Here is a 27,746-nt window from a genome sequence, read left to right as displayed (position 1 = left end):
CCTTGGATGAAGTTCTGATACATATGATCACATGGATGAACCTTGAAGACACCATGTTGAGTGAAATAAACCAGAAACAAAAGGACAAATACTGTATGACTTCACTGAATAATCAGAATAAGCAAATTCATAGAGTCAGAAACTAGACTACAGGTTACTAGGAACTGGGATGGGGGTGCAAAATGGGGAGTTAATGCTTGACTGGTACAGAGTTTCTGTTTGGGCTGATAGAAGAGTTTTGGTAATGGATGGTGGTGACGGTAGCACAACATTGTGAATGTGATTAACACCACTGAATTATATATTTATATGTGTCTAAAAGGGGAAGTATTAGGTTGTATAAATGTTAATAGAATAAAACTTTAAAAAGAATAAAAATAAATCATAGGGCCATACAACACAAACAATGAATCCTATTGTAAACTATGGGCTATAATTAACAGTAAAGTTATAATACTGTTTCATCAATTGTAACAAAGGTATCACACTAATTCAAAGTGTTAATAACAGGGAAAACTGAAAGTATGAGGGGGGATTATATAGTAACTCTGTTTCCTGCATGAATTTTCTGTAAACGTACAATTATACTAATTTAAAAAAAGGGAGGGGGTACTTGGGGATAGCTATTCACCTTTGTCTTTCCATTTTATTCCATTTTATTCCCATTTTATCCAAGTGTTGAAGCACTGGGGTGGCACTGCTGTCAATCACAAACATAGACATGCCCTCCAGGGGCTCGTAGCATCCAGGGAAGCCAGTCATTAAACAAATGCTCATGTAAATGATTTTTGGAATTACAAGTATGTGGGTACTGGGAAAGGTTAAACACAGGTAGCTGTGAGAACATGCAACAGGGAAATCTGACTTAGTTTGAAGGTAAGAGATTTCCCTGAAGATACAGCAAGGCAGGTAATACTTAAGTTGTCAGAATAATAATATCAATCAGTGGTAGCTAATATTGAGGATTCATCCTGTGCCAGGTGTTGTGGTTTGAAACTGTATGTACCCTGGAAAAGCATGCTCTTAAAGTTAATCCATTCCTGTGGGTGTGGACACCTTGCAAGTAAGATCTTTGGATGAGGCTACTTCAGTTAAGGTGTGACCCATCTTATTCAGGATGGGCCTTAATTCTCTTAGTAGAGTCCTTTATAAATGGGATGAATATATATAGAGAAAGCCATGGAAGCAAGAAGCTGAAAACAATGAAATCCAGAAGAGAAGGGAGAGACCAGCAGGCATTGCCATGTGGCAGAAGACACAAGGATTGCCAGAAGCTAGTCTTTGGCAAGAAAGCATCACTTTGATGATGCCTTGATTTGGACATTTTTCTCAGCCTTATAATTGTAAGCTAATAAATTCCCAATGTTAAGTCAATCCATTTCACAGCATCTGCTTTCAACAGCCCAGGAAACTAAAACACCAGGCATAGCTCCAAAGAGTTCACGTGCATTATCTCTACAACTCGATGAGGTTGATGCTAATATTACCCCCATTTACAGGATATAAACCTATGATGTCTGATTCTGGATTACACTGTTTGCTTTTACTTTATTTTTTTAATGACTGCTTATTGTAATGTATACTTTACAATTTTTAAGTTGGCCTAATTACTGTTTTATTAAAACACTTGATTTGTTCCTAGATCCAAACCTTTGTTAAAATATTCTCTGTGTGCATGTTCTAGTTTGCTAAGGCTGCCATTATGCAAAATACCATAAATGGATTGGCTTTTATAAAGGGGGTGTATTTGGTTACAAATTTACAGTTCTAAGGCCATAAAAGTGTCCAAAGTAAGGCATCAACATGAGTATACCTTCATGGAATGAAAGCCAATGGCGTCCAGAACACCTCTGCTAGCTGGGAAGGCACGTGGCTGACATCTGCTGGTCCTTTGCTCCCAGGTTGTATCTCAAAATGGCTTTCTCCAAAATGTCTCTGGGCATCTGTCTTCGTTCCTCTCTCTCAGTTCCTGTGCATCCTTGTTTCTTTCTCCCAGAATGTTCCTCTCTAAGCATCTGGGGATCCTCTATTAGCTTCTCTGGGGCAAACTCTGGACTTTCTCTCTTACGGTACTTTCTTTTATATTGAGATCTTTGGTCCATTTTGAGTTAATTTTTGTGTAGGGTGTGAGGTAGGGGTCCTCTTTCATTCTTTTGGATATGGATATCCAACTCTCCCAGCCCCATTTGTTGAAAAGACCATTATGACTCAGTTCAGTGACTTTGGGGGCCTTATCAAAGATCAGTCGGCCATAGATCTGAGGGTCTATCTCTCAATTCTCAATTCGATTCCATTTATCTATATGTCTATCTTTGTGCCAGTACCATGCTGTTTTGACAACCGTGGCTTTATAATAAGCTTCAAAGTCAGGGAGTGTAAGTCCTCCCACTTCGTTTTTCTTTTTTAGAGTGTCTTTAGCAATTCGAGGCATCTTCCCTTTCCAAATAAATTTGATAACTAGCTTTTCCAAGTCTGCAAAGTAGGTTGTTGGAATTTTGATTGGGATTGCATTGAATCTGTAGATGAGTTTGGGTAGAATTGACATCTTAACGACATTTAGCCTTCCTATCCATGAACATGGAATATTTTTCCATCTTTTAAGGTCCCCTTCTACTACTTTTAGTAAAGTTATGTAGTTTTCTTTGTATAGGTCTTTTACATCTTTGGTTAAGTTTATTCCTAGGTACTTGATATTTTTAGTTGCTATTGAAAATGGTATCTTTTTCTTGAGTGTCTCTTCAGTTCGTTCATTTCTAGCATATAGAAACATTACTGACTTATGTGCATTAGTCTTGTATCCTGCTACTTTGCTAAATTTGTTTATTAGCTCTAGTAGCTGTATCGTTGATTTCTCAGGGTTTTCTAGATATAAGATCATATCATCTGCAAACAATGACAGTTTTACTTCTTCTTTTCCAATTTGGATGCCTTTTATTTCTTTGTCTTGCCGGATTGCCCTGGCTAGCACTTCCAGCACAATGTTGAATAACAGTGGTGACAACGGGCATCCTTGTCTTGTTCCTGATCTTAGAGGGAAGGCTTTCAGTCTCTCACCATTGAGTACTATGCTGGCTGTGGGTTTTTTCATATATGCTCTTTATCATGTTGAGGAAGTTTCCTTCAATTCCTACCTTTTGAAGTGTTTTTATCAAAAACGGATGTTGGATTTTGTCAAATGCTTTTTCAGCATCTATTGAGATGATCATTTGATTTTTCCCTTTCGAATTTTTAATGTGTTGTAATACATTGATTGATTTTCTTATGTTGAACCATCCTTGCATGCCTGGAATGAACCCCACTTGGTCATGGTGTATGATTTTTTTAATGTGTCTTTGGATTCGATTTGCAAGTATTTTGTTGAGGATTTTTGCATCTATATTCATTAGGGAGATTGGCCGGTAGTTTTCCTTTTTTGTAGCATCTTTGCCTGGTTTTGGTATTAGACTGATGTTAGCTTCATAAAATGAGTTAGGTAGTGTTCCATTTTCTTCAATGTTTTGAAAGAGTTTGAGTAAGATTGGTGTCAGTTCTTTCTGGAAAGTTTGGTAGAATTCCCCTGTGAAGCCATCTGGCCCTGGGCATTTATTTGTGGGAAGATTTTTGATGACTGATTGGATCTCTTTGCTTGTGAAGGGTTGATTGAGGTCTTATATTTCTTCTCTGGTCAGTCTAGGTTGTTCATATGTTTCCAGGAAATTGTCCATTTCCTCTACATTATCCAGTTTGTTGCCATACAGTTGTTCATAGTATCCTCTTATAATTTTTTTAATTTCTTCAGGATCTGCAGTTATGTCACCTTTTTCATTCATTATTTTGTTTATATGGGTCTTCTCTCTTTTTGATTTTGTCAGTCTAGCTAGGGGCTCGTCAATCTTGTTGATCTTCTCAAAGAACCAACTTTTGGTGATATTTATCCTATTGTTTTTTTTGTTCTCTACGTGATTTATTTCTGCTTTAGTCCATGTTATTTCTTTTCTTCTACTTGGTTTAGGATTGGTTTGCTGTTCATTTTCTAGCTTCTGCAGTTGATCCATTAGTTCTTTGATTTTGGCGCTTTCTTCCTTTTTAATATATGCGTTTAGTGCTATAAATTTTCCCCTTAGCGCTGCTTTTGCTGCATCCCATAGGTTTTGTTATGTTGTGTTCTCATTTTCTTTCATCTCTATATATTTAGCAATTTCTCTTGCTATTTCTTCTTTAACCCACTGAATGTTTAGGAGTGTGTTGTTTAACCTCCAGGTATTTGTGAATTTTCTAAGTCTCTGATGGTTATTGACTTCTAATTGTATTCCACTGTGGTCAGAGAATGTGCTTTGAATAATTTCAATCTTTTTAAATTTATTGAGGCTTGTCTTATGTCCCAGCATATGATCTATTCTGGAGAAAGTTCCGTGAGCACTAGAAAAGTATGTGTATCCTGGTGATTTGGGATGTAATGTCCTGTATATGTCTGTTAAATCTAATTCATTTATCAGATTGTTTAGGTTTTCAATTTCCTTATTGGTTTTCTGTCTGGTTGATCTATCTATAGGGGAGAATGATGTGTTGAAGTCGCCCACAATTATTGTGGAAACGTCAATTGCTTCCTTTAGTTTTGTCAGTGTTTCTCTCATGTATTTTGTGGCACCTTGATTGGGTGCATAGACATTTATGATTGTTATTTCTTCTTGTTGAATTGCCCCTTTTATTAGTATGTAGTGGCCTTCTTTGTCTCTCAAAACATCCCTGCATTTAAAGTCTCTTTTATCTGAGATTAATATTGCTACACCTGCTTTCTTTTGGCTGTGGCTTGCATGAAATATTTTTTTCCATCCTTTCGCTTTCAATTTCTTTGTGTCCCTGTGTCTAAGATGAGTCTCTTGTATGGAAGATATTGGTGGTTCATTTTTTTTGATCCATTCTGCGAATCTATATCTTTTAATTGGGGAGTTTAATCCATTTATATTCAATGTTATAACCGTGAAGGCATTTCTTGAATCAGCCATCTTATCCTTTGGTTTATGTTTGTCATCTTTTTCCCCTCTCTCTATTAATATCCTTTATTGTACCCATACCGAGTCTCTTGAGTACTGAACCTTTCTCCAAGTCTCTCTGTCCTTTCTTTCTTTCTCTGTCTGTAGGGCTCCCTTTAGTATCTCCAGTAGGGCAGGTCTCTTGTTAGCAAATTCTCTCAGCATTTGTTTGTCTGTGAAAAATTTAAGCTCTCCCTCAAATTTGAAGGAGACCTTTGCTGGATAAAGTATTCTTGGCTGGAAATTTTTCTCACTCAGAATTTTAAATATATCGTGCCACTGCCTTCTCGCCTCCATGGTGGCTGCTGAGTAGTCACTACTTAGTCTTATGCTGTTTCCTTTGTATGTGGTGAATTGCTTTTCTCTTGCTGCTTTCAGAACTTGCTCCTTCTCTTCTGTGTTTGACAGTGTGATCAGAATATGTCTCATAGTGGGTTTATTTGGATTTATTCTATTTGGAGTTCGCTGAGCATTTATGATTTGTGTATTTATGTTGTTTAGAAGATTTGGGAAGTTTTCCCCAACAATTTCTTTGAATACTCTTCCTAGACCTTTACCCTTTTCTTCCCCTTCTGGAACACCAATGAGTCTTATATTCGGTCGTTTTATATTATCTATCATATCCCTGAGGTCCATTTCGATTTTTTCAATTTTTTCCCCATTCTTTCTTTTATACTTTCATTTCCCATTCTGTCATCTTCCAGGTCACTGATTCGTTGTTCAACTTCCTCTATTCTTGTGCTATGAGTGTCCAGACTCTTTTTAATTTGGTCAACAGTTTCTTTAATTTCCATAAATCATCTATTTTTTTATTTAGTCTTGCAATGTCTTCTTTATGGTCTTCTAGGGTCTTCTTGATATCCTTTGTATCCCGTACTATGGTCTCATTGTTCACCTTTAGTTCTTTGAGTAGCTGCTCTAGGTGCTGTGTCTCTTCTGATCTTATGATTTGGGTGCTTGGGCTTGGGTTAACCATATCGTCTGGTTTTTTCATATGCTTTATAATTTTCTGTTGTTTTTGGCCTCTTGGCATTTGCTGAACTTGATAGGGTTCTTTTAGGATTTGTAGACCAACTGAAGTCCTTATCTCTAATTTATCAGATCTACAGCTTCATGGAGTACACTCTCTCTAACTAACCAGCAGGTGGTGTCCACAAGCCACCTGTTCTCCACAAGCCAGTTCTCCCCTGCTGTGCCTTTGTGGTGAGTGGGGGAGTGAGTCTTGTGGGGTCCAATTGGTGTACCAAGCTTGCGTGTGTAGTTGGTGTTGCCCGCCCTATATATGGGGCGTGTTTCTGGGCAGTCAGGGAGGGCGGGTGGCTCTAACAATCAAATCTCCCTGGTGATCCTGGAGTTTTAAAGCTGCTGCAATAGTCTAATCCTTCAGTTCAGTCCTGCCACAGTTTGTCTCTGCCACTGACCCACAAGTCCTTGGTATTGGCGTATGGCTCCTGAGACTTGCAAGTGGGCCCCTCTTCCAGGCTGTGCACCCCCTGGTCCTCTGTTGAGGGATGACTGTGCTATGTCACAGGTGAGCGCTGTCCCCCCAGGGCAGTTCTGGGCTGCTGGGCTGTGTAGGGAGGCTCCCAGTCTGCTGAAATGATGTCTGAATGGGGCTTTGTTATTCACACTGTTCCACCTTCCCAACTCTGAGACAATCAGCTGAGGTTGCAGGGAAGGCTAATGTCCATGCCCAGTTTTGTGGTGTGTGCCTGTTATTTGAAGCACTTCCGTCACACTGGGTTGTCTGGGGCAGCTCTGGGCTATGGGGCTGGTGATGGGCAGGAGTGTTTCCTGTCCACCAGGATGATGGCTGTGAGCGGACACCCCCCTTTTCTTGGGAAGTTGTGGTGTTTAGTGAATTTTCTCAGCCACTGGATTATTGCCTTTTGTCTCAGAGCTCTCTTAGTTCTGCTCTTGTCTTGACCTGCACAAATTGCAAGTCTTTGAAGCTTTCTGTATTGGGCTTCTTAGAGTAATTGTTTTAGATAAAGAAAAAAGGATTAAAAAAAAAAAAAAAGAAAGGGTCCTCTTCACAGATCTAATGGGTTATTGAAATGCTAAGAGACAAAGCAATTAGGGCCATTAAGGAAAGGTCCACAGGGCAGAGAGATCAGCTTTTCTTCTGGATTTGCTTATGAGCCTCAGGGCCTGAGCTCTGCCCTTCCCCTTTCTATGTTCACCATAACTCCAAAAATCCTCCGCTTTTATTTTGGAGTTTTTCGTGTTGTTTTTTTCTATGCCTGTCTCCTCTCTGCTGGGCTGGCTGCTCTCAGATTCTCTGGTGTCTGGTCTCAGTCTATCTATGATTGGAGTTTGGATCAGTAGAATGAGTTTCCGATAAGAGCTGCCACTGCAGTTCTCCCTTCTCCTTCCCAACGCTGACGGCCCCTCCTCCCACGGGACTGAGCCTGGCAGGGAGGGGTGCGGGTCCCCTGGCCACAAAAACTTACAGATTTCGCTGATCTCAGCAGTTCCACGTTTTCATGAGTGTTGTGTGAAGTATGCCCAAAGTCAGATTGCTCTGTGGTGTCCAGTCCATGCAGTTCCTGGCTTTCTACCTACTTTCCTGGAGGAGTAACTAAAACATACAGCTCACCAGTCCACCATCTTGCCCCGCCTCCCTGGACTTTCTCTCTTAACTTAGTATCTCCAAACATCCTTCTGTCCATTATCTCCAAGTGTCAGGGTCAGCATCAGCACCTGTGTTGGCTCCTGGCTCTCTTAAATACTCAAGTGAACTAATCAAGCCCCACTCTAAATGGGCAGGGTCAAACCTCCATGGAAATATTCAATCAGGAGGTCACAACCTAATCAAAAAGATTAATAAGTCTGCCCCCACAAGATTGCATCAAAGAATATGGCTTTTTCTGGGGGATATAATATATACAAACAGGCACAGTGCACAATTGTTACTTTATTAACAAACTAAGGTGACATGTATATGCATATATATACATATATATATATATTTAAACCCATCACTCCCTAATATGCACAAGGAACAATGTTAGGTGTTTTCTCCCAGCATTTCTTTGAGCAGCACTGAGATGGGAAACCAAGGTAAAGAGAAATTTAGTGGCTTGCTCACTATCACACACGTAAAAAGCAAGAAGGAGCTAAAAGTTGAAGCCAGTTTTGCCTAATCTTGTTACAACACTGGACTGCCTCCCTGACTTTATAATTAGTGTACACTGGTCTCAAAATAAGGCTGTACAGACTTGGAATTCAGAGATGATGGCAGAGTGGCCAGCTCCAGGAATCAGTCCCTCTACCAGAACAACCATTAAACATTCTACCAGGCAGCAACTGTCTGAATCAATAATTTCAAAACTCTGAAGTCCAGTAGAACATTGCACAGCATCCAGGGAAGGGCAGGAGGAAGAGGCTGGTCAATTACGGTAAGTACCAATAAATGTCTCTCTCGACTCAGCAGTTACCAGCTCCCATCCCCCACTCTCAGTACAGGCAGCAGTTGGGTCCAGCCCTTGGTGTATCTTGCTGGTGCCAGGAAGGGACCTAAAATTCCACTTCCCCAAGATCATGTTTGAGTGAAATAAACCAAGCACAAAAGGACAAATATTGTATGATCTCTCTGTTATGAAATTACTAGAATAAGTAAACTCATAGAGTCATGCTCTAGCCTGACTCAAACCCACGACCAAAGACGTGCCAGGCAAAAAGTTCCCTGTGAATTTTAATTAGAGACTTACTTACAAATGGATTTTTCCCAATTGCGGCTGGTTGGGAAATGGAAGTCAATGATCTGCGCAAACAAGAGGAAGAGGAATGCCTTATATAGCTCAGCAAAACCTTGCTAGATTTGGTTACAAAGAAGCCTCAGCTGAGTCTCCTGAAAGCAAATTACCAACAGTGTTTAGGCTTAACGACCTACAAAGTCTGTGCTTTGGTCACGCCGGCACTTCGTGCTCAAGGCTCCACCCTTTTCCGTAAGGGAGGTAAGGTTCCCGCCCCAGGACTGCCATAAGTCAGAATCTAGAATATAGGTTCTCGGGGGATGGGGTAGGGGTAGGGGTAGGGAATAGGGACTTAAGGCTTAAAATGTACCGTTTCTTATTTGGGATGACGGAAAAGTTTTGGTAATGGATGGTGGCAATGGTAGCACAACCTTGTGAAAGTAATTAACAGCACTGAGTTATATATTCAAATGTGGTTAAAAGGGGAAATTTTAGGTTATCATTTTTTACTAGAATAAAATTTTTTAAAAATCCATGGAACTGCACAATTCAAACAGTGAACCCTAAGTTAGGGCATGGACTCTAGTTAATAGTACAGTTCTAAAAACAGGCTGTTGTAAATTGTAACAAATATATCACACCAATGCAAGGTGTTAATAATAGGGTGGTATAGGGGAACCCACAACTTCTCTAATTATAAAAAACAGAGATGTAAGAGACATTTTAAAAATGAAAAATAAGGCTGTGAATATATTGGGAAACAATTACATTTCACTTCTCAGGGAACCTAAACCATGCCTAGCACAATCTTATGCTTGTATAGAATAAATAAATTCTGATTAAATGAATGAAATGATCCAAAAGCCCATCCAGTTTGTTTCCCCTTGATCATCCATTCACCAACCAATATTTTAATGACTAATTTTCTTTTCTTGTTACTTTGATATTGGAAACAAGTTGTCCTGAGTGTCTGAAACATATATTTAGTTGGCTTGGCTGCAAAGCATTACAAATTCACATAATTACTTTCTTATCCAGATCAGTTTCTTGAGAATTTGAATAGGGTGAGATTTCCAGGGACTTGACATAAAGGTCACTGTGCTCCTTAGTTTTTCTGCTTTTTTGTTTATTTGTTTGTTTTTATTTGACATATTTTAAAGCCGCTCTTTAATTCCCCTGGGTGCTTGCATTTCTTTCTCTCCACACCTTACATTTCCCTGTTCATTGCTTTCTCAGATTACCTTTTGATCTCCAGGTATTGTATGGCAACACAATATTACATGACAATTCCTACTTCGAATGCTCAGAGCCATTGTCCATAGAAATACCCTCACACATGTCAGACTACAAATCTTGATGTTGGATGTTGAGAATCGGTCTATAGCAGCTCACGCTGACATCTCTTTGGAAGCAGTCGGCTTTCACAGCCAGTCTCTAGGGAGGTTTTAAAAAATGCAGATAACACTGCTGGGGCTTTGGTATTGTGCCTCCAGATCCTCACACATCTTTCCTGTTCTTCTACAAAGTGTAATTTCAATGCCACGGGCTTCTCTTAAGTTTCTCTTTTTGCTCGGCTTCACATCAGATCACCATCTAATCTAACCCAGAGATTTTTCATTAAGTTTCATTATAGGACATTACAGCCCTGGTAGCATTACTGTGCTCTCCACTGAGACTTTTCCCTGACACGGTTTTCAAGAAATTAAATGATCTGAAGTGCAGCAGTGGTGACACCCATTACAATGTCTGAATTTTAAGCCAAATAAAACTGAAGAAGTCATGTTGGAAAATCTGAGTATGTTGACAGGTCCAAAGACATTTTAACTATTAACATAACAAAAATGAAAATAATTACAATAATATTAACAAGAGCAAAATGTACAATCTGTGAAAAAATGCATTTCAGTATCCATTCTTTCAACAAATATTTTTTAAATACCTGCCATATGCCAGACCCTGTGCAAAACACCAAAACAAAAGGAAAATAAAATAAATTATTTGTACATCTTTGATCATTAGATACATCACAGTGAAGAGATAATTGATATTTGGGTAAACTCTATATCAAAAATTTATATATTTTTCTTCAGAAAGAAAGGTACATGTTTTTGTCTCTGGAGTGGCACATTATCAACTTGAATTTTAGTAATTGGACCCCTTGGCCAAGCCCAGCTCTTCCCTGTGCTTCCTTTCAGACAAGTCTGAGAATATTTTCGTATCCAAAAACCACAAATCCAACTCCAAAAGGAATGCTGACTAATGTAAAATCGTAGTAAATTTTTCCTAATTAAAAAACGGGTGATATTACACATCATACAAAAACAAATTCCTTAAATAATATACCATTTTATTATCTGTCTTTTCCCCTTTGTTTCCTCTTCTTAGCTGTCTATGCTTTGCTCTCTCCTGCTTTCTCTCTCTCCCCAATCTCCAACTCCCTGCCCCTAAGTCCTCCTTTCCCTGCCTCCTCTTCTCCTGCCTCATCCAGACTTCTTGGAGATCAGCCACTGGCTCATGGGAATTCCCTTCCTTCCTACAAAAGGCAGTGTGTTCTCATTTCACTCCTATTTAACACCCAGGCCCCATATGCCCCCCAACCCCCAACTCAGCACAACAAAGTCTTTTCCAGGTGCCCCAACATCGTCAGAAGTTATTCAAACAGAAAGGCTTCTCATGGGAGTGGATATTATTCTTTTATCTGTTTATTTCTTTTCTTGTCATAGTTCCTTTCATAACCTCCATTATGTTTAATGAAATTCTATCTGTAAGGCCACAAAATCCTCTGAATAACTATTTTTAAGGTGACAGCATATTTTAAAAATCATAGTAAATTGGAAAGCTATGGTGCCCATTTGCCCAGTTTTAGTTATTTCCTAGTGAGACTATCACTTTTGGAATATGATATAGATATACAAAAATTTCTAGATTGGAATTATTTATTGTTTTCAGTCAAGAATGCAAGTGGATTCTTAAAAAATGCTTTCCTGGTAAATGAGAAATTTATATTTTTGTTAATAAAATATCACCCCAGGAAGTGAGCGCTGATGCAAAAATATATTTTTGTGAAATTCAATGTTTGAAAACACCTTTTTTCCCATTATTTCAAAGGCAAGAGTCCAGACTTTTCCATTTGTTCTAAAGTAATCTTCACAATTTCTGAAATAGTTCAAAAACTATAACATATTCAGCTGCTAAGTTAGCTTGTACTAAATTGAACACTGTAATCTAATACAACAAAGACATTTTTATTTCCCTAAAGACATGCCTTTCTCATTTCCTAAAACATGTTTGGGAATTTAACAAACTTCTGCTGTGGATATAAACAAGATGGTTTCATTGTACTGTAAAGTAAAAAATTAAAAAAAAAAAAAATGTAAAAATAAAAACCTGTAAATAACTCTAAACCAAGCTGTGTGGTATTTTTTTTTCCACAGCTGGAATACTAGTTTTTATTATAGCTCAACTGGCATTGCAAATTAAAATTCATCTCTGTTTGTTAAACTGCTACTTAAAATGGCTTCCACCAACTGTTACAATTGAATATTATGTTGTCATTTATGCATTTAGTGGGAATGGTTCAATAGCATGAATATTTAAAAACAAGTGCACAGAAAGTACTTTTTCCCCCATTGGTTTTCAATAGTTTACTAACTGAATTATGTTTTGAGTTCTTGGTCAAACTTGGCGTAATTTTCTCTGGTGATAAGGCAGCTGTTGCCTGAATTAATTAAATGGTGTTTATAGGTACATTATAGCTGTAGCTCCTGATTATAGCCAAACAGCTCTGCTCTGTTATTACTTCACTATTACATTACCCTGCAGATTTGCCTCTTGCAGAACCAAGGGGTTCTTCAAGTGACAATTCGACCTCCCCCCCAACAATAATGAGACAAAATTACCCTTAAAAATGGACCCTTTCCTTTTTCTTTGTGTGTTTTAACATTATCTTTGTTGAGCACAAAGCCTGTAGATTACTTTGAATGAATTACATGCCTGGCATTCGATAGTTTACTGGGCTAAGGTCATGTGAATCTACAACCATCTTTATTTTATGTATTAATGGAATAAAATAAACTCACTCTCAGTGTCATACTATGCCTGCATAGAAAATCAGCATATCATTCCTTCTTTTAATACTAATAATCCTAATCACCTCCTTTGGGAAACCTTTACTGACACCCCAGATAGAATTAACCATACCCTCATCTGATACCGTCTCTGTATTTCCTGAGGAGTTCTATTACTCTTACTACAGTGGTTTTTAAACATTTTTGTTTAAATGTCTGTCACAGGGGTAAGATCATGGAAAGTATCCTACTCTTCATTACACCCAAAATGTCTGACAGAGCTTCCCCTACTCAACAAGAACCCATCGCATGTGGATTGGATTGATAGTTGAAATGTCTTAGTAGAATTTTTATGGCTTGTATAAACCACAAGAAAAAAACAGTAAAAATGCCATTGAATTCCTCTAAAATTCCCTGTTCTAACCCAATCTTGAAGTCATATTTTAAGTTTGTTTATTTTATCATATTTCCTTCTTTTTTTTTTTTTTTTCAACTAGTATAACACAATTATGCTATTATTTTATTACTTCAAAAGCACTTTACAAGAAAATATTAAGTATGGCTTCCAACAGGAATGTTATACCTGGACTTGGTACCAAGCTCACAGATTTGCAAGGAAAAACAGGCTTTCAGGCTTTCAAGTTAAACAACAATTTGTAACCAAAACTTTAATCCCAAGGATTCTCATAAAACATATTACAAATGACAGCATGAAAAAAATCTTGCACAGTAACTCAAAGTTTAGCTCTACAATGTACCCTTAAACTGGCAGGACACAGATATCTTTAACAGTCTCAAATTCCACCCCACCCCCCGCAAAAGGATGTTATTAAACAGCTATGTATTCAATACACAGCAATCACATAAGGAACTTGACCTAAAAGCAAAGGTAACTTTCTTGAAACATCAGATTCTACACCAACTGGGCAATCGTGCCCAGTGAAGACTGTAATTTTTTTAAAACCTCTGATCTAATTTAAATTTTTTTTTTTTTTACCAGCTGGCTTGTATTCACAGCACTTTTAAAAGACTGCTTTTTCAACTACAATTGCATACTACTTCCCAGCTATGGACAAAAATTAAAGACCTTAATTTTTGCCAGTTTTATTTCCATACTATTAAAACAGCACACTCTGGCTGGACAGGATTTAGAGGTTTATTATCCGTCTAAAGCAAGACTAAAAATTCAAAACAAATTCAATTTTGCTTAAGGGAACATTGTAAAGTAACAAATTCTTGATATTACAACATGCCTCATATGATCAATTTTAAACCATAGAGTTACATCCTCATGTGTGTCACCATTGAGACAAAAAACAAATTTGAACAGCTAAAACATCTTAAAAATGCACCAAGCTTATGAAGTCTCAAACAAAACTTGAATTTTCTGTACATACTCCCGTCAAATGAAGTTATTTCCTGTACACCACTCCTCTTGCAAACTGATCTTCTATTTTCTTTCATTAGACCTAGAACGGCTACGAGACCTAGAGAAGGATCGGGAAGGCTTGTGATTTCTTTCCCGAGACAGTGATCTTTCTCTTCTCCTGTCTCTACAAAGGGACCTGCTTCGGCTGCGGGAGAAGCTTCTCCTTCTTGGCGATCTGCGGCGAGGAGGAGGACTCCTTCTACGATAATCATCTCGAGGGCGACGACCCCAAGGAGGAGGGCCTCGGTTACGACTTCTTTTTTCACCATTCGACAGCTCCACTCTTACACGACAGCCACATAGTGTTCTTCCATCTAGTTCTCGGACAGCATCAGCGGCATCCCGGGGATCTTCAAATTCAACAAAAGCAAAGCCGGGAGGGTTTCTAGCAACCCATACACTTCGGAGTGGTCCATAATATCCAAAAGCTCGTTCCAATTCAGTCTTGTTGCCATTGTTTCCAAGATTACCTACATAAACTTTACAGTCCAATGGACAGGAATCACGATGCATTTCGAGATCTTGGGCTGAAACGCGGAGGATCAAACCCACACGCTCGAACGATCTTCCCGCTCCCCTGCCGTATGGTTGTAACAGACGTACTCGTTCACCCGGCGTCCACGAAATGGCGCCATGTTTCCTTCTTAAATTCCTTCTCTTTTTCCTAAGAGAATAGAATTCTCTATAATTTATTAAAAACAAAGGTAACTTCATGCTCATTTTTTCTTGTGAGTTTTCTAGATTAACATCAAATTAAAAACAATAGCCTATTATTAGCCCTAGATTGAGAAAAAGGACTTTAGGTTCAAAGACGTAAGGTCATACTTTGCTTCAGAAAATAAAACTGTGGTTACAATTAACCATTATTTCTGCAGGGTCATCAAAATTACAACTCATCCGCTATTTTACAGACCAAAGAAAGTCTGCCTCATTATGTAAATTGTTTCTTAAAGGATAGGATTCTTCATAAACACTTAACACTGAGAAAGATACAATACATGTCTGATTGATAACTCATTCATTTTCAAGCGTTTTATCCTGGGATACACCAAAAAAAAGACGACAAGAAAGGAGAAGAAACATTTGTGATACTTTCATAGCCACTGGTAAGAAAAAATGTTAACCTTTTTTCCTTTAATATGCCACTAGAACAACTTTTTTACCTGGCATTTATTCATTCAGCTATCTTAATCATATCATATATCGTGAAATCCAAGTAAAATGTGCATTTCATGTCCTTAACAAAGTGTCATCTGTCTGACAACTTGCTTGACACCACCAAGACACTGAATAAATTCTGATGTATTTTATTTGTCATACTGCTTAATCTTAGGGAAAATGGGAACAAGTGTGTTGTGACAAACAGAAGTTTATGAGACAATAGCTGCAATGAAAAATTTTTGATAACTTGGGAACTATGATATTTGATACATCCTATAAGTGGGCTTTGCAATAATTGCCAACGGGTGCTTATTAACTAGAAAAGAACAGTTAGCATTGAGTAAAACAGTTACTCATTGTTAAAAGAGTAGTAGATATTTTTCTTAGCTTTAGACAAATGAATTTTTCAGCATTAATACTTTTCTACCAGTAAGTAAATACTTTCCCATCCATCATAGTTCATTAAACAAAAACAACAAAAGAAGTGACAGTTTTCCTACTTACTAAATGGAAAATAATGCATCCAATATGGAGGATTTCTTCCCTTTTTTAAAAAGACTGAAATAAAACATTATGAGGAGTGTAGTTTGAATTCTAGGTGGAATTTTTATACAATTATCTTTGGGGTATATTAGATAAGCATCTTCAAGTATGTCTACTGAAGTATCATCTCTAATCTTGGCATGAGTTCCTAACAAGATTTTCACATTTTTTAAAATGCTACTACAGAAAACTGTGCGTCTACATAGAGATATTTGTGTTTGACACAAAAATATCTTTCTGCAGAAAACTGTCAAGTATGATGTCAAAATGGCATGATTCTAGAATGGGCATGCCATGGTGATTAGTTATGGGGTCAAGGGCAATAAGTGTCAACTTAATTTGAAGAATAAATAGTTTTACTTTACGACAAAAGTGCGAAGCCTCATCCCTGTTTAAAATTCTTCTATGATGCCCTCACCTCTTCTAATACTTTGTGAATTTTTCTCCAGCCATATCACCTACTATCTCAGCTATTCACTCATTCAAAAAAATATTTATTGAGTCTATTTGCTGTGGTAGTACTATCCCTAGTGGAGTTTAGAGCAGTGATTTGGTTACTAATACAAATCAATGTATCTGTTAAAATTGTGGTAAGATTTTGAAGGAAAGTAAGACAGACCTGCTAAAAGTGGAGAATAGGAGATGTAGCCCAGTCTGAAAGAAGTGCAGGAGTACATCAGGTTTGATTCATCTAAGGAAGTGAAATTAAAATTGGTTTCTACAGCTTATGCTCTGTACAAATGATGCCACTATCCACATGTAACTAGCATAATTGAGCAATGGATTTGTAATTTTATTTAAATTTAATTAATTTGAACAGCCATATGTGGACAGTGCAATTTTAGAAACACTGACTACTCATTTGCCCCCCTACTTGTGGTGCTCTCCCACTTCTTGGCATTGCACATACCATCCCTCTTCCCCCAAAAACAAATTTGTTTGGTTAAAAATATCTAGGAAACTGTTGATGCAAAGGAAGTAAGTCACAAATCCTGGTTTAAGACCGTGTAAGACTTCCCATCTTGCCACTTCAGTAGATATCTTAACCGGAATCTTAAAACAGAGACAGGAAGGAAGAAGGCAGGAAGGCAGGAAGGCAGGACGGAGTTAAAAAGAAAACTCAACTTTTAAATTATCTCCTGATAGTTTATAAAACTTTGCTTCCCACTCTGGGTAAGAGAACAGGGATATAGACCATTTATCTAATTTATCTCTTCCCTACAAGTAAAAATTTAACTTAGAAATGAAGTCAGAGGTACAAAGGCAATGGCACTCTGATAAATGATGAATTTCAAGCATATCTCCAGTAAAAGCTTTGCTGATACAGAGTTCTTCTAATGCCACCTTGAACTGAGGGGTCTCCCTGCAAATGTTTGGGGTTACAATAACTCTTATCTAAATGCACAATGATTTTAAGAGCCTACCTCTTTAGACTCTAAGGTGTGACACTGTCTAAATCAAAGCCTTAGTGATGGCAGAACCACAACAGCAACAAAGTCTTTCTACAAACTATAAAAATTTAGGAAAAAAACAGTTCTTTTTACTTAGCAATAAGACAATCAAGGATAAAGATAAAAGTTAGCTCAGAGATAATCTTTAATGCAAATGAAGTTGGTTGTAACATCACCATCAGCTCTTTCAGGTTTGCATATCAGCAAATTTCATCAGCCCAGGGGTTATTTTACAATGTGCTAAATAAGTGGTATAAGGGACCAGTAACATTTTTGTTTGTTTGTTTGTTTGCAGAAGAGTTAGAATTATAGTTCTTTAGAGAACCCAACAGTAAAGTCTTAATCCAGTAAAACAATTTCCACTGGAAATGCAATTCTGTACTCAATTGTTTGGGGACCTCACCTCCCCAATGGTTTCAGTAACTCCTTGATGGGGAACCCATCTCCGGCCTACCTCAGGAATTTTAGAACCAAATCCCCAAACGGCCGAAGCCATCAATGGAGGACAGGGACAGAGAAGCTGGGAATAGCTTTCCAGGGAGAGCAGAATGAAGCTGAATGACCACCCCTGAGTCTAAAGGGCTGCGTGAATGCAGCCTGGACGGAGGCTGCCATTAGTTTCCCGGGGGGTTGCACCATGTGGACTGGGCAGGGCTTTCCCCCAGCGCCAGAGTTCAAAGCCCCAATGAGCCCAGGTCCTGAGTGGTCCATCAGATTAAAATAGGCTATCTGTCTGCGAGGATGCTTGGGCTGGGGAAGGCCCATGAAGCTGTCCTGTTTCCTGGGATGGGAAGTTGAACTCAGGGTCTGGACCACAGGACAAGCAGGATCTGGAGCAGTCCGGGGGGTGGGGGGGAGCACCTGGGTCCCAGGTCCCAATCCAAAAACATGTTATCCACTCCCTGTTGTATGGGCAGAAATCCTTAACTCCCATTTATTGCATACGTGGGGTTTCTTTCTTTGAAAAGGAATGAACACAGAATCTCCTCAAAGTCATCTTTGAAGGAAGCATCCAAAGCATCAAATAGATGCTCCTTGTCTTCTGGGCTCAGGCCTGGCCCTTTGCTATGCTTTCTGGCCAAAGTGGACCTTTTGTTTGGCTTTTTCTTTTCTGACACTTTTTCTTCTTGGAGCATGTCATTCTGCACACCTCCTTCTTCCTTTGGAAACTATGTCTTCTTTTTCTTGTCCCAAGGCTTTTCCATCTTGCTCTGCTCCCAAGAAGGAGGAAAGGTCACGTAAGGCCTGAGAGTCTACAGCCTCTCCCTGCAGGGGAAAGCCAGGGACAAAGCTCTCAAATCTTAGGAACATCTGTCCTTATTACTCCATTTGTTCAGAAATGTCTTGCTTTTGACACAGTTCTTCATTTTTAGAGTTTCTAATGGCAGTTCTGGAACTGAAAATCTGCAAGAGAAAGAAAGCACCACCCATCTTCTTGCTGCTGGCTGGGAGAAGCAAAAGGACCTTGGGCCTGGAGGGGCCAAGCAGGAGGGCGAGGAGGGGTGGGCACTCCCCTCCAGTTGCCCCTGAAGCACGCCGGCCTTACCTGCATGGTGCTGCCTGGGCAGGAGGGGACCCCGGCCATGGGGTTCCCACAGCTGCCCCGGAAGAAGGCTCAGCGCTCAGGAGGGACATTCGGGGCCCTCCACACTGTGTAGAAGCGGCCGCCCAAATAATGTTGTTTTGTATGTGAAAGGAGGGAAGGATAATGAGGCTAATAAAGTCTCATTCCAGCCTTGCCTGGAAAGACCAGTAATGCTAATGAGTTTATACACTTATTTATTAAGTATCAATTATATTAACTAATATCAATTATTTAATTAATTCACTATTAATTAATTTATCAAGGTCTGTGGTGAACACAACGTGTAGGGCTGAATATGACATTCCTTTCCCTTGATGAAACCCAGGATCTGGCATGGAAGAAAGAAACATCCATGTGAAGAGTGAAAAGTCAGGCTTAGACATGGGAGCATTTGGAGGCCCAGAGAATAGACTCTTGGAACAGACCATGAAGCAGTGAGGCCATTCACAGGGGGTGTACTTGCAGAGGGGTAAGTTATCCCATAATTACGCAAAAGCAGAGGAAATAGATGCAGTACTTGATTTAGATCCCAGCAAGCTGTTTATTATGGCTGGAGTACGGGAAATGGGAAAAGGGGGAGAAGGAAGAAGTTGGAGATCTAGGCAAAAAGGAGATACAAAAATCCTGCTAAGTGACACTAAGGAGTTTGATGATTTTCCTGAAGGCATTGTGTAGTGGAAGTATTTATTTTTGCCAGCTTAGTGGCATTTCTCTTGGGAACCTCTTTGTCATCCATTCCAAGGGATGCTGGTAATACCACAACAGTCATAAGCCATTAGAATTTTAGACATTTGCATTTTGTGATAGTCTAGAACCTGCCAATGAAAGCCTCTTGCAGTTAGCTTGATGTGTGACCTTGATTTAAATATTCAGCTACTACCAAGATGTTCAATAACTCTGAGAAATATAACTGTCAAATTTGCAAAGGGTATGCAAATAGAAACAATGGAACACAACCTGGTAATGCTATAGGAGCTATAAAGAGAGCACTTCTTAAAATTGCTGGGTATGAAGCAAATAGTTTTGCTTCAGAGGGAGTCCCAGCTTCACTGACAAGGTGAAATTTACTGTGATCTTGATGGAGGGATGAGACTATATACATAAATATGTATTTTGTTTTTCAAAGTTGAGGGGAAGATATTCCAAAGAAGCATCACACACAAAGGCATCCAACTCATGATAGAGACTGGCATTTAGAGAACAATTCATTCTACCAGAAATTTGATTATGTAAAGAACACTTGAGGAAGAGAAAGATGCAACTTGGCTGTGCAGAACTTTGTGTTTCCATCACAACAGCCCATATATTATTCTACAGGAAGTGGGGAGCTTGTGGAAATGTTTATAAAAAGGAATGACATACGTGAATTTGTGTTTTGCAAAAGAACTCTTGTGGAATTACGGGAATTGATAGTAGTAAAAAGAAACTGTCAATGGGGATATAATTTTGATATTAAAAATGAAGTGTAATGAGGGAATAATCTACTGGTTATTTAAACTTTTGTTTTCTTAGTCTCATAAAAATAATTTGGGCTAATATTTAGCAACACAAATATTTAGAACTCACACAGAAATTCTAATTAAGTTTAATGCCATAGATTAATTCTGTCACTGAACAACTCCTTGGTTTCTATAAGCATTAAATCTACAGCATAATCTAACAGAGAAGTAATAATAGAGCATAGTTGCTTGATTATAATCATGAAAATTTTTAAATTTTAGAAAAGGAAAAATAAATAAAACCCATAAACTAAGGAAAACTCATACTGCAAAGCAGAGAAAGGAAGGTAATCATGGGCAAGGAAAAGAAGCAGAGAAGGCATTTTTTAAATTATATAACTGAAGATTTGAGGAGCTGGTCTGTCCTGAGCCCTGGTCAGATTAAGGGGCTCTGATGCTGGCATCAGGAAGGGTTTCTCCATTTCCTGTTCTCTCCACTTTTCTGGCTTCATTGTCTACCATGTTTTCTTCTGCAGGTCCCATTAGACCTCCAGCACCTCCACACCTCACACACTCTCAGAACCATGGTCCCTATTAGAGAGAAGAGTTACTCTCTTCCAGGAATTAAATCTAGTTCTGGCCCTTTCCCATACTGTTCCAATTGTCTCGTGTCCACACATCAACAATCACTAGGAGCAGGAAGGTGCAATGTGATTAACTCAAGTCACTCAGAGCTCACTGCAGGAGCAGAGGGTGGGCTTAACCCCCACCATGACCACTACTGCCATCACTACCAACAACAGCAGCTTTCAGTCTGCTATGGCGAATAGCACAATGAGTTGGCTTAATAACATGAATTTATCGGCCCACAGTTTGGAAGGCTAGAGAGCTTGCTTCCTTCCTGGGTCAGTAGCCTTTGAGTCAGCTGGCCGTCCTTGGATTCCGTGGCTTTCCCCTACATGTGGCAAAGTCCTCTCCTTTCTCTTCCAGGTTCCTGCTTACTTGGTCCTACCAGATCCTCCCTGTGGCTATCACTATGCTTGAATTTCTTCTGCTTATAAAGGACATCAGTAATCAGATTAAGGCCTGCCCTCATTCAGTTGGGCCACGTCCTAACTAAATTCAATAGAACCTACTTACAATTGGCTCATACCCACAGAAACCCAGAGTAAAACTAAGAACATGTGTTTTTTAGGGTACATAATTCAACCTACCACAACCACTAAATCACATAACCTCGGATTCAACAAGAGGATAGGCCTCAAAGAAATTTTGTAATAGCATTAGGAAGAGGGACTGGAAATTAAGCAGCCAGATACAACAAAAATGGCAACTTCTTTGGGTATTACTATCTTGCTCACAGCACATTGTTTAGAGACTATAACCTCCCTGTCTTTTTGAAAATCAGGATATTGTTTTCCAGTCTCCAATTTCCCTGTTCAGCTCCCACTCCCTATTATTCTTCAAAGATCAGTGGCTTAGCAATATAATCTCCTACTTATTTCAGTACCCTGGGAAGTCATAAATCTTGACTGGGGTCCTTGAACTCATTTAAGACCTCTATTTTGGTGTCATTATAATGTATACACACATCTGACTGTGAGATGCATTAAATATAACTACTCATTTCCATAATCATTCAAAGTTTTCCACTCTAGTAAAAAAGACTCTGATTTTTTTTTTTTTTCAACTTCTCTCAATGCTTTGTTCATGGAAGAATGGTGTTTAAAGGGCAGCTTTAGATAATTCACGCAGCTAAAGGTCATTAAGTAGGAAAGAAAGAATAATCAAGTTACTCATAAAAGAAGGCAAATGAAGCTTCAGTGGCAGAGAGATTCCAAAAGGAGCCGAGAGGTCACTCTGGTGGGCACTCTTATGCACACTTTAGACAACCCTTTTTAGGTTCTAAAGAATTGGGGTAGCTGGTGGTGGATACCTGAAACTATCAAACTACAACCCAGAACCCATGAATCTCGAAGACAATTGTATAAAAATGTAGCTTATGAGGGGTGACAATGGGATTGGGAAAGCCATAAGGACCAAACACCACTTTGTCTAGTTTATGGATGGATGTGTAGAAAAGTAGGGGAAGGAAACAAACAGACAAAGGTACCCAGTGTTCTTTTTTACTTCAATTGCTCTTTTTCACTCTAATTATTATTCTTGTTATTTTTCTGTGTGTGCTAATGAAGGTGTCAGGGATTGATTTAGGTGATGAATGTACAACTATGTAATGGTACTGTAAACAATCGAAAGTACAATTTGTTTTGTATGACTGCGTGGTATGTGAATATATCTCAATAAAATGATGATTTAAAAAAAAAAAAAAAAAAAAAAAAAAAAAAAAAAAAAAAAAAGAAGGCAAATGATATTAAGTTAAGGCTATTTTACTTTAAAGAAATTGAATAATGAATAGGAAGAGAGAAGATGTGATTAAAAAAAGTACATATGGACTGTAAATATTGGGATTTGTAGTTATTAAAAAGTAAAATGTTATAAAAGAAATATGTATATTTATAGTCATGGAAAAATTGTGAATAGCAATGTCCTATAATTGCAATGAAATTAATGGCATATGTATTTTATTCTCTATCCTTTCCTTTATTTTCCAAATGTCCAAATTTTCTATGCTAGGCAGATATTACCTCAAGATCAAAATATCCTGGTTCTTTACTCTCCTCTACCCTTCCCACCAAAAATTTTTAACATTTTATTGCTTACCTATAGGATGTTCTTTTTAAAAATGCACAAAATCTTAAAGGTATATCTGAACTCAGAAAAAAAGCAAGCGTGTACAACAGTCTCCTTCGTTTTACAGAGTCCAGTTACTCAGAAACCTCAGCTATCCAGAATGGATCTGTGAAGCTAGGGCTAATTACAAGGCAAAACCATGGAGAAATACAAGGAATGGTGTTACACATAAGCAATGCGTTTCAAAAGTTTATTGGCTTTGGAAAAACTTTTCATATAAATTTGATTTATTTCCCTTTCAATATCCATAATAACTTGATGCCTTATTTTTAAGTTACCAACAAAAAAATAATAATCCCAAAATAGCCGACAAACCAATTATAAACAAGAAGAAACAGTCTTTTCATTTAATTCTATAATAAGCCTGATCTTCTGAGTGGATGACTTTGTCTGTCTCATTTTTTTTTTAATCAGAAAGCTGGAAATGATCTCGATCTCTCTCTCTCTCTCTCTCTCTCTCTCTCCCCCCCCTCCCTCCACCACCCCCCTCTCTCTTCCCTCCCCCTCCCTTCCTCCCTTTCTTAATTGCTTCCCCAATTTGCTTACTGGTTATTTGAGCTCAACTGAAATAACCTTTTCATTGATCTTTTGTCTTTACTTGCCCAGTCCTTCCTCGTATGCAGTTCAACACATTCACCACTCTTCCATTTACCAGTGTTTCTCAACATTTTCTTCCCATTATCTACCCCTAACAAGATGTTCTACAGAGTTTTTCCTAATTTCTCCCTAGGAAATTTTAGTTCCACAGTGTCTTAGTTTGCTAATGCTGCAGAATGCAAAACACCAGAGATGGACAGGCTTTTATAAAATGGGGGTTTATTTCACTACACAGTTACAGTCTTAAGGCCACAAAACGTCCAAGGTAACACATCAGTAATCGGGTACCTTCACTGGAGATGGCCAATGGCATCCGGAAAACCTCTGTTAGCTGGGAAGGCACGTGGCTGGCGTCTGCTCCAAAGTTCTGGTTTCAAAATGGCTTTCTCCCAGGACATTCCTCTCTGGCAAGCTTGCTCTTCTTCAAAACGTCACTCACAGCTGCACTCCGTTTCAGTCTCTTTGAGTCAGCATGTTTTATATGGCTCCACTGATCAAGGCCCACCCTGAATGGGTGGGGTCACACCTCCATAGGAGTATCCCACCCAAGTCACCACCCACAGCTGGGTGGGGCACATTCCAAGCAAATCTAACCAGCACCAAAATGTCTGTCCCACAAGACCACAATGATAATGGCATTTGGGGGACACAATACATTCAAACCGGCACATTCCACCCCCTGGACCCCAAAATGACATTATCTTTCCAAATACAAAATACATTCATTTCATCACATTATCATAAAAACTTAAATCATTTCAGTAACAAAAGTTAAGTACAAAATCCCATCAAAATCAATTTAGGTGTGGTGGGTCCTAAGGCACAATTCTCCTTTAGCCTTGGATCTGTGGACTTAGAACAAGTTATATGCTTCCAATATACAAAGGAGGGACATTCATAGGATAAACATTTCCATTGCCATAAGGAGAAACAGTAAGGAAAACAGGGTTAACAGGAGCAAAACAGTTCCTAAAACCCGCAGGACAAACTCCATTAGATTTCAAAGTCTGAGAGTCACTAACAAAACAACGTTGCATCCTTGGGGCTTGAGAAAGCGGGAGCCTAACCCTTCCCAAGGGCCTTTTTGGCAGCTGTTTCTTCTCCAAATGCTTGGGTGAGTGCTCCAACATATCCACACATTGGGGAGACCACCTTCTCGGCTCCACCCTCCTCAAACCTCGGGGCAGCTCCCGGATTCCCTTCCATCTCCGGGGCACACGCTCAACCCCTTCAGAACAGTGTGGTGGCAGCCAGGCTCTCCTCAATTCCCTGGAAATGTGCTCCACCCTCTTTGGGACCTGAGGTGGCAAAACTCTTCCAGAGCATCGAGGCGGAAAGCCCGCCCTCGACCTCCAGGGCAGACTCACCCTTTCCATGCATGTGGGCTGCTCCGCTCTCCCAGCCCGAGACCTCCTGACTCCAGACCTCAACCTCCATGGCTCTGTCTTTGAAGAAATTTTTCCTTTAATTTTTTCCTTGCCTGTCTCCTCCAGTCCAGACCGGCAATGGCTCTGTCTATAAAGATCTAGCAAAAATTCTGTTGGCTTTGCATGAAGCACACAGGGGTCAAAGCCATCAGACAATAGGACTTTCCACAAATCCTTTCTGGATAATTCCATCTCCAATCTTGGCTTGTACTGAAATGGCAGCTGGGTTCTGTGTTTGGTTACATCCTCACGTTGGGCTGTAGCTTCTGGGATTCCACCCCCTGGAAGCTTGTAACTTTCCAAGCCATCAGCTTCTGGTTTCTTTGAACCCAAGAGTTCAGTTCTAAGTTTATCTCTCTCCGCTCGCATTTTACTATAAGCTGCAAGGAGAAGCCAGGATATGTCCTCCACACGTAGTCTGGAGATCTTCTCAGCTAAGTATTCCAGGTTGTCACTTTTAAATTCTTCCTTCCATCTGACACCAGGACTCAATTTTGCCAAATTCTCTGCCACTTTAAAACAAGGATCACCTTTCTTCCAGTTTGCAACAACACATTCATCATTTCTGCTCAAGTCCTCATCAGAAGTATCTTTAGAGTCCATATTTCCACAAACAGTCTCTTTAAAGCAGTTTTGGCCTTTTCTATCAAGCTCCTCACAATTCTTCCAGAATCTTCCCCTTATCCATTTAAAAAGCCGTTCCAACATGCTTGGTATTTGCAAACTCAGCAGCAAAAGCACCCCACTTCTCTGGTACCAAAATCTGTCTTAGTTTGCTAATGCTGCAGAATGCAAAACACCAGAGATGGACAGGCTTTTATAAAATGGGGGTTTATTTCACTACACAGTTACAGTCTTAAGGCCACAAAACGTCCAAGGTAACACATCAGTAATCGGGTACCTTCACTGGAGATGGCCAATGGCATCCGGAAAACCTCTGTTAGCTGGGAAGGCACGTGGCTGGCGTCTGCTCCAAAGTTCTGGTTTCAAAATGGCTTTCTCCCAGGACATTCCTCTCTGGCAAGCTTGCTCTTCTTCAAAACGTCACTCACAGCTGCACTCCGTTTCAGTCTCTTTGAGTCAGCATGTTTTATATGGCTCCACTGATCAAGGCCCACCCTGAATGGGTGGGGTCACACCTCCATAGGAGTATCCCACCCAAGTCACCACCCACAGCTGGGTGGGGCACATTCCAAGCAAATCTAACCAGCACCAAAATGTCTGTCCCACAAGACCACAATGATAATGGCATTTGGGGGACACAATACATTCAAACCGGCACACACAGGTACACTATTTTATTACTCTGTCTCTGTGTGTGGGTGTGTGTGTGTGTGCATCTTTGCTTTATAAATAGCAAGAGTAAAATTCTCCCTCTCCCAAGTGGCGACTTTTACACCTGTGGAAGCACTATCTCCTCCGTTGGGAAGGCATGTACTAGACTGCTTCTCAAAGGAAGCTACTGGTCTTTGGCAACAAACAGTTCTTCATTCTGCAAGAGTAGCTTACAAATTGAAGGACTTTTAGCTTCCTTGGCTTCCATCCACTAATATTACTATCATTTCCAGTCATTGGTATAACAAAAAAATGCTTCCTAAGAGAAGATACAACATTTCCTTAGAGCATAATTCCAAATAATATATGTAGAAATCCGCCATGCAGGAGGTGGGGTTTAATCATCACCCTCCGCCCCCTACCCCCCCCCCCCACATTGACGGTGGACTGGACTTATTACTGGCTTCCAAAGAATAGTGTAAGGAAAAGGAAAAATTGTGGAGAAACAATAGAGAATACAATAGAGAAACCTGGTAAATACCACCTTACCCACATGATGAAGTTTAACATTGCCACTGATGCCATATTGGTGTCATGTACTCCCTGACGTGTGATGAGAAGGGCACTTCTACTCTGTGGTCTTCTTTCCAAAAATCTATAAGTCCAGTCTCATCATAAGAAAAATATTAGACAAGCTCAAATTGAGAGACATTCTATGAAACACCTAATCTGTAGTCTCCAAACTGTCAAAGATTTTTTTTTAATGGGAAAACTAGTAACTTCACAGACCAGAGAACACAAAAGATGCATGGCAATTTAATGCAAATGATATTGTAATTTAGACCCTGGAACAGAAAGAAGACATTGATGGGAAGCCTGACAACATCCAAATAAAGTCTGGACTTTCACTAATAGTAGTGTACCAATATTAATATTGACAAAGATAATTAACGTAAGGTGCCAACAGTAAAAAAAATTCTGTGAGGAGTAAACGTAACTCTCTGTACTAACTTTGCAAATTTTTTGTAAATCTGAAATCATTCTAAAATTTTAAAAAGTTTATTTAAAAATGCCCCCCAAACACACACACCATTTCAAGCCTTCTCTCTGAGCAATAGTGCCCTGGACTGAGAAGATGGTTTCACTAAACTAAAAAAAATACACACCCAATCATGTCCCTACCCTGCCCAAAACCCTTACGTGACTATCTTCCCAGAATATTTATCACATAAGACCTTCATCACATGGCTTTTGAGGACCTTTTCAAACTCATCTCCCTCCACTTCACCTCCAGTGCCCTTCACTTCCTTC

General features: G+C 39.2%; 1 protein-coding gene across 1 annotated transcript; it reads right to left on the bottom strand.

The window, feature by feature from the left end:
• Positions 1-13,281: 13,281 nt before the first annotated feature.
• On the bottom strand, positions 13,282-14,751 carry LOC119518738 (serine/arginine-rich splicing factor 3-like). Its single transcript, XM_037816071.1, has one exon. The coding sequence runs from the start codon at positions 14,717-14,719 to the stop codon at positions 14,228-14,230; it is 492 nt and encodes a 163-aa protein (XP_037671999.1). The 5' UTR covers positions 14,720-14,751; the 3' UTR covers positions 13,282-14,227.
• Between the last annotated feature and the right edge of the window lie 12,995 nt (positions 14,752-27,746).

This window comes from Choloepus didactylus, chromosome 22 (genome assembly GCF_015220235.1).
Source record: "Choloepus didactylus isolate mChoDid1 chromosome 22, mChoDid1.pri, whole genome shotgun sequence".
Lineage (NCBI taxonomy): Eukaryota > Metazoa > Chordata > Mammalia > Pilosa > Megalonychidae > Choloepus > Choloepus didactylus.
The sequence above is the reverse complement of the archived record's forward strand: the minus strand, read 5'-3'. Positions and strand labels throughout refer to the sequence as shown.

What these genes read in the sequence shown, in the direction of transcription:
- LOC119518738 (XM_037816071.1), bottom strand. Translation starts at nt 14,719, where the DNA reads ATGCATCGTGATTCCTGTCCATTGGACTGTAAAGTTTATGTAGGTAAT.